The sequence below is a fragment of the Antrostomus carolinensis genome, unplaced genomic scaffold (genome assembly GCF_000700745.2).
Source record: "Antrostomus carolinensis isolate BGI_N321 unplaced genomic scaffold, ASM70074v2 scaffold11518, whole genome shotgun sequence".
Taxonomy (NCBI): Eukaryota; Metazoa; Chordata; class Aves; order Caprimulgiformes; family Caprimulgidae; genus Antrostomus; species Antrostomus carolinensis.
In genome coordinates, this window is record NW_010333709.1 from 48,630 (window position 1) to 56,739 (window position 8,110).

Below are 8,110 nucleotides of genomic sequence, written 5' to 3' on the forward strand. Positions count from 1 at the left end.
GCCATGCACTAAGCCTATCTTATTTCATGACTGATATTTATAACTTCTTTAGAGTTATTCTTAGTGTCAGAAAAAGCAACAAACCATGTTAAAAGATCCACAATCAAGGTAATGTTCTTCAGAAATACTAAGTTGCACCCAAAATGTAGGCTTGCTTTAAGTGCAGTAACTTCTGATGTTTCACAAAATTTTGTTTCAAATGTAAAACACTTCCTTAATATCTTTTCAATCTTAGTACTTAGGTCAAAATATCAAATTCTAAATACAGAAATATCTTTAAGTGATCTTATATGTAAACTAGCACTAACAAGCCTGGCTAGAGCTTGAATACCTAATCCAAATACCACTATATTAATTTACAGTATGATAAATTCGGAAACAGTTGACCTGGTACCTGCTTTAACAATGTAATTCTGCATTTTTTCCATGCTTCGTTCACACCAAGTTTCTTTTTACAGATTCTGGGTTCTGCCTTTATATTTTACTGTAATTCGCGTAGGGTTGATCCAATCTGTTAAAACCAACATCTGGATTTGCTATTTTGGATTTTGAAAGACAAATATGCTAAGACAAATAGTGTTTTTTTTAATGCAACAAACCAAACAAAACACTATTATTTATGCTAAATGTATAATATTTAACAATTTACTTCTTGCAGTTGAATTGGCAATGATTATGGACCGTTTATATGGAGGTGTCTGCTATGCTGGCATTGATACAGACCCAGAGTTGAAGTATCCGAAAGGTGCTGGCAGAGTGGCTTTCTCCAATCAGCAGAGCTATATTGCTGCTATCAGTGCTCGCTTTGTCCAGCTCCAACATAATGACATTGATAAACGGGTAAGTAAAAGAGCATGGAACAGAATGGTTGTTACACACAGAACTGTAGAGAAATTAAAATCATCCCTATGTTAATATTGTGTTGGAGAACACTGTAACCTCTGTTCTTCAGATGACAGTTGTTAATTATTGAAAAGCTTATTTAAGCAGCTAAAGCAGAGTGGAAAAAATGAATCTTAAACATCTTAAATAACTCTTTGGTTCTAAAACTAGAAAATAATTTGTTGTAAGCTCGTTTGTTCTTGGTTTTGTTTTGAATTCTGAAGGTCAAACACTGTAGAATTTCCCAGCTTCTTTCTCTTCCTTCAGATGCTCACTCGTTGTGCATCAACAGCTTTTAGTTAGTGGCTACTTATATAGCTTCTGGCATTTCTGCTATTATTAGGCAACATTTCTCCAGCAATGTACGTCTAGACTTGAGGTTCCTCAAACATGGGTTTATCACAAGTATGATAGGTAATGCTGACCTCAAAAGTCTTGAGAATTATTTAACCAAAACCAAATGCCAATAGATGCTTGATGGGCAAAAGGGGGAGAAAATGAGATGGTTTTGTCCCGTCCTTCTGAAATCTGAGTTTCTAAAGGGCTTTTCAAGTATAGAGTGGAGTTAAGGTATTTACCAAAATCTGAGTTGAAGCCATTAAAAGAAAACATTACTTAATTTCCAATATTTTTTTTTCTTTTAGACCTTCTGTCTTCACCTCTTGATTACACATACAAACAACACCTATGCTTTTGAGGACTCGACATTTAGAATTATTCAAAAGAACATACAGCATGCACTGCTGCTGTGTATTTTTACAATAGAGATGGCTTGTTTTCTACTTAGTCTAGTATAAATTGTTTCTTAAGTCAGCTTGACAAGTATTGGCTGTGTCTGTCATGTGCAGTATACATATAAAAACACACAGCTGCAAAGTCCAAGATATTTTTACTTTCTCTTTAAAAATCTGAACTGAACCTTTTGTCAGATTAGATGAGGTCATGGAGTTATAAATCCTCAAACTGTTTTGCTATAGTGCTACTGTACTTTACGATTTTAAATAAAACAAGGCTGTTCCTAAATATTTATTGTCCACTGAATTCTGAAAAAAATTACAGAGACTGAGAAGATTAGTTTTGGAATCTTAATCACAATGTTGAACCCTTTGAGATTTATATATTAACCATGCTGAAAGACTTGGGATTTTTTCTAAGCTTTAGGATAGATCTACAAATGATGCTAGCTGGTAGGTTTTTTCATCAATCAGTACTTTTCCCAGTTGGTTGATTGATAATTAAAGTTTATTTAATTACCTGGTTTTAAAATACGTCTGTGAGCTTGAAGATGTACAAAGTCTCTTAATCAGTCCTTAAATATTGGGTTTTTAAATCTAATAGATTGAAATCCCTGAATTGTACAGCATATATTCTTAAAATTATCTCACTAGTAACCAAAACAAGAAAAGGAATGAGAAAACAAATCTATTTCAGATCTTCACAATTCATGCTTTGGAAATGTGAGTAGGTTGGGATCTAGGGCTGTGCTGGACATTGGACCTCCTTTCTTCCAATTTTGTTTGGGACAGTGCTGGTTTATTTTACATGATGCTTCTAATTTTAGTGGAAGGGCATCTGGTATGCAAAATGTCAGTTATTCAGACTTGTTCCATGCAATACTAGTAGTACAGTGTGATTTAAAAAACTAAATTGGCAGTTCTGGCTGTTCCATAGGCAAGAAATACAATTCACTATCTATGTAAGCTTTACTTCTAATGAGTAACATTTGTTGAAATGTGATCAGGATAAGCTGAAGTAAAATTCAGCATAAAGCTTTTTTGTATAATATGTTTCTTGTTTTCCAACTTAATATCTAATTCTGTGTTTCTTTAATACTATATGTATTTAAGCGTTGTTACTGGTGTCAAGTTTTACTTGCAATATACATATTTTACCAAACTAGCACTTTTGAAGTTACAGCAAAGTTATTTAGAATAGAAGTATTTATATTTCAATTTTTCTATCTCTTTTAATGTAGTTGACTGTACTTAAACCACTTTATAAATAGCATCATAGACCTATAAGAATTACACATGCATAAACTAATGATCTCCCCAGAATGAATAAATGCTCCATTTAAATGTGTAGGCTTGACTCTTAGGAACAGACAGACAGGAGAGAACTCGCATGTTGTCAGCTTCTGTAATAGTATTATTGCAAGTGCCTAGTCATGCATCAAAATACTGCTGTGTTTGGCACAAGTCCTTTAAAAACAAAAAGAATTCCAGTTCTAAAATGTTTACAACTGAGTGTAGGACAAAAGTCAGCAAATCTCCAGCCTATTTGTAATTGATGGCAAGGCCATAGTTGGAACAGCTATGAAATCTTACTACATTCCTAGAGCTAAAAATCTTTAGTGATATTTGTCAGCATAGAGTATTTAATACAAGTGCATTTAATCCCGTTTAATTTGAATCTTATCTTAATTTATTAGTCTGGTCCTACATTTTTCAGTTCATAAAAAAATCAAAGAAAGTAACAAAACACCTCTCTGGGGGAAAAAAAACTCTGAAACTCACCAGGCCTGTAAAGCTTAGAAATAGGAGTTTGTTCTTTATAATCTTTCTTCCTAAATGTTGCTCTCTCTCACACCCTGCCCCCGTAACAACTGTATCCACATTCCTGGAGGTTTCTTAGACAGCAACAAAATCCTTGGAGATGCTGTTTTTATTGTACTTCCATCTTAGGACTTTCACATACCAGACTTTTCCAAGAAATGTTGAATAGTTACCAGAGCACACCCTTCTTTCTTGAGATTTTCTGACAAGTCAAGTGGTTGGTATGAAAATTTAACTACCAACCTCTTTGCATTAATCCAGCATCAGCTGAAAACCTTCAGTAGAGTCAAAAGAATTCCACTATTGTTCCTTGTGTTCATACTTAGCAAAACTATGTAATCTTCTTACAGTTATTTCTCTTCTTCCTGGTGCAGGTGGAAGTGAAGCCATATGTGCTGGATGACCAGATGTGTGATGAATGCCAGGGCACTCGCTGTGGTGGAAAATTTGCTCCATTCTTTTGTGCCAATGTTACCTGTTTGCAGTATTACTGTGAATACTGCTGGGCAAGCATACACTCTCGTGCTGGGCGGGAGTTCCACAAACCACTGGTAAAGGAGGGAGGTGACCGGCCCCGCCATGTCCCGTTCCGCTGGAGCTGAACCCCAGGCCTCACCCAGCAACAAGTACTGGAGTAGATAAAATCGAATGAAAAGAGAGCGCTGCCTCAGGGCTTAGTGTTCTGGAAATCTGTGCATTCGTCCTCGACTTTAATGAAGATATGGGTCTTTTTATTATTATTATTATTTACAGTCACATTACTGAACTCAGTGTCCAGTATAATACAAACCGGCAGAGTGTAACTGTACTGATTTTGCACTTTGATTCACACAAACATCTGCTTGGTACCTTAATTTCCTACACAAGACTTGTCACTAGTGACATTATGTAGACTGCCATTCTCATCAGCCTTCACTGGGTTGATGTGTATGTGATGAAGATTTTTTTATTATAATTATTTTTATTTTTAAACTGGAGCATGCACTTATTTTCAGAAATTTAGACTTGCCCCTAGCAGATGACTTACCAAAGGTAATATTCACAAGTAGGTGGCAGATGTAGCAAAAACTTAAACAGATATTCAGCAATCATTAGTTTGGGTCATTTAGAGTAGTAATAACCCTTAAAGAAAATAAGCCTTTAGTTGCTCTCCATTTTGACTTGTAAGGATGATACCTCATAAGCTGGATCAGACTTTTTTTCTTTTATTTTGCCGAGGTTTTGTTTTGTTTTGTTTTTGTTTTTGTTAGGTCTTTTAGTGTTATGTAAATGTATGCTGCAATAGCTTTTGCTGCTATTAAAATGGTATTACTAATACCATAATACTCTATTCAGGCTAGGGTATCAATTAAAAAATGAATATGTGATTAAAATAGTGATGGCTGCTGAAAGGAGATCAGTATAGCATACAGAAAAGCTTCCAAGGAAGGTCAATATTTTTGACTGCATGTTTACTTAATCAGGTTGCTGCATGCAATAAATTTTATATATGTCTAATGTAAAACCTGCCCACAATGCACAAATTATGAATCTACATAGGCTACAAAATACTCAGTAACAAAAAAAAAAAAATTGATTACTGACTGGAGGAAGGCATGCCTCAGTAAATGTAATGCTTCTGAAATTAGGATCAGCCCATTACAGAGTGACCTATATTACAACAAATATAAAAACTAGCTGTAGGATATTCTTAAAACAAATTTGTGGATGGTAGATGAAGTACTTTGCGGTGCTCTGTTATATATCGTGCAATTTATTTTATATAGTAAAGTGATTATGTCTAGTACTGTGATCAAACTTAACTGTTAAAGCCTCTGTATCCAACATTAACACATTTTTGACAGTTCATAACAGGTACATAAACAGAAATGAGCTCTTAGTTACAATCTCTCTCCTAATGCTTGCATCATTTACGTAGCTGCAGACCGTGTCCAGAAAACCAAAGAGCTCATGCTAGCGTACATACACTACCGATTAGATAGTCTGTCAAACTAATAAACTAGGCACATTGAAGAAAGTTAGGAAGAAAAGCGGTGCTAAAGAAATGTCTGCATATACAAGTAACATGAGATGTCTGCTCTGTGGATGTGGCGTTATCTCTAATCCCTGGATGTATCCTGTGAAGCTTGAATACAATTAAGACCTGCTAACACGGTGGACATTTTTTTAGCATGAACTATGGGGCTGCAGATAGCATATAAATATAAACACACTTGGTATACTAATGATTGTGAGAATGTGTACACTATTTTTTTCTTTCCTCCTTTGTTTTTGCAGTTCTGGGGACAATCTGACTGGATATGACACCGCATAGTAGATTTAAATGTTCTGGGTTTTGTTTGTCGTGATGTCTTTGTTTGTGTCTAATTTAGTAAGTTGCTTTTCCCAATGTTTAGTTGCGAGTATTGGCTTTGAAAGGATTTTTTTTTCTGTTTTTGGAAAAAAAAAAAGAAAAAAATAGTTTTTTACTGGTTTAAAATGCTTATTATAATTATCCCTTTTGAAGTTACTTCTGGGCTTTTTTGTGATATTGCTTTTCCCAGCCCAGGTGTCTTTTCTGTTTTTTTTCTTCATCTGTACAAGACATTTTGTTATGCACTACTTTTTGTATCTAGACAGTTTTCAACAGTCGTCTGATGATTTTTTTTAAAGAAAAAGGCATGCTTTCTGACTGACATGATCTTTTGCAATACCTCAATTTTGAAATATAGGAAAGAAAATGATATTTTCTAAGTAAGTTTATTCAGAAAAATATATATTAATTTAATTCTGCAAGAAAAATGATTTAACAGATGGGTAACTTTATTTTTTTCATGCTTATTTGAGTTTTTTTGAAAATGAAGAAGTTAGAGCTTTATAACTGTAATATTAAAAATCATAGCTAACCTACAGAAATCTACCTAATTATGTGAAAGAAGTAAACCTTTTTGAAGAAATACCCCTCTTTCATGTCGAAAAATACCCCCAGAGAGAAAGAGAGAGAGAGAGAAGCTGGAAAATGTACAATATAGCGTAAGGTTGGATTAAATCAAATAAAGCAAAATCATCATAAAGAACAGGTGTAAACACAAACTCTATTTGGTGCTGAAAGTTGTGAATAGAAGGTAAAAAAAAATATTTTCCCTTAATTTGTATATTTATAATCAAGTGTGATTATGCACGACTGACCAGAATTGTGAGAGTTCTTCTGTTTGTATTTTTTTAAAGAGAACTTTTTTTAGTTTATTAAATTATGACATGCTCCCTTTTGTTTTGTAAATGAATGTGCCCCTGAGTTGTTAATATGTTATATTAAAAGAGGGTCCTTCAAAAAAAGTTATTTTTTAAAATATGGAGTTCTGAACTGCAACTTGACTAAGAAGCCCCTGGGTACAACAGGTCCTATTGTGGCCTTTTCTGATGTGAGACTTGAACTAGTCGATTTTTTTGAAGGCTAACCTAACCTCGACTATTTGTTGTTATGTGCAATACTGTTTGTACTGTTTGTATAAAAAAAAAGAAAAATGAAAAGAAAAAAGGCATAAATCTTTATTGCAGATTTATTTTCATTGCAGACTTTAGACATTGTGATTCACTAAAATCATTTTTCTACTGTCAAATATGTACCTTTTCTTCATGCTGGTATTTTTTCAATAGTAATGTAGCCTTTGTACTGAGACAAATTTTCATTGTTATTTTTAGAAAGATTTTTTGCTAAGAAAAAAATTAAACATATTTACATATTTTTCATTTTTATTTCGTATTTTCTTTAAGGAGTGCTTTCTCAACCATTAATATAGTTGTTTCTGGGAGAGACTTTCATATCTGGTCAATGTCATTAATATTATTTTGTATTTTTACTTGGAATAAATTAATTTTATGATGCTAATTCTTTAAAAGTTTATTTTTTTCATTTTCAGTTATTTTTGAAGCTAAAATCTTTGTAATATTGTTACTAAAGTGTCTAGTTTTTTGAAATGCAAAGCTTTATGTATTAACTTGCTGATGTGGTTTACAATAGTGTGGCAATGATGAAAACGGTTGGTTATGTAAAGTGATTGGAAAATTGTAACAAAGAATTGGGCAATAAAATGACAGAATGAAGCAGAAAAAATGTGATATTTTGAAAAGCCTTTTCCTTTATCAAAATGATTTAGGGAGATAATAGGGATGTCACAGTACCAGTTCGCTGTCTAGATTTATACACCACCAGTGTTGATGAAATACTGTTGCTGTTACAATGAACTAAATCTATTGAAACAATGGGTTTTTGACCCTGCCCATTCAGCATAATGCTCCATTACTTTTCTCGTCATGAACTCAATAAACTCTCTTGTCAATAATCTTAGATCAAACCTCCTAAAATATATATTCTTCATTGTATTTTGCCACCATGTTATTTATTTAATTAAATTGACCCCTTCCTGCACAGCTTCCTTCCTGCATACGTTTACGAGTGGCAGCATGGAGCAGACTGTAGGTACCCACCTCATTTTCTAACAAAGTTACCACGTAGTGTTGGTAGCTGCCTATTTAATGCAAAATAATGTATGTCCATTTCCTGGTAGCAATGCAGTAACCCATATTGCCACTGTGTCTGAACATCTGTTCAGCTTCTGTGTCTTTCTCCGTTCTTCTCTGCCTCTCTTGTGTCTTTGTCCTTTTTTTCTTTTGTATTGGCAATACCAATTGCC

General features: G+C 33.8%; 1 protein-coding gene across 1 annotated transcript in view; it reads left to right on the plus strand.

Moving 5' to 3' along the window:
• Positions 1-6,071, plus strand: part of CPEB3 (cytoplasmic polyadenylation element binding protein 3) — a 49,612-nt gene extending 43,541 nt beyond the window's left edge. Inside the window, exons 8-9 of the mRNA XM_029086474.1 lie at positions 659-840; positions 3,812-6,071. Coding sequence (XP_028942307.1) covers positions 659-840; positions 3,812-4,039 — 410 coding nt within the window. The 3' untranslated portion in view covers positions 4,040-6,071. The remainder of the gene's footprint in view (positions 1-658; positions 841-3,811) is intronic.
• The last annotated feature ends 2,039 nt before the right edge of the window (positions 6,072-8,110 follow it).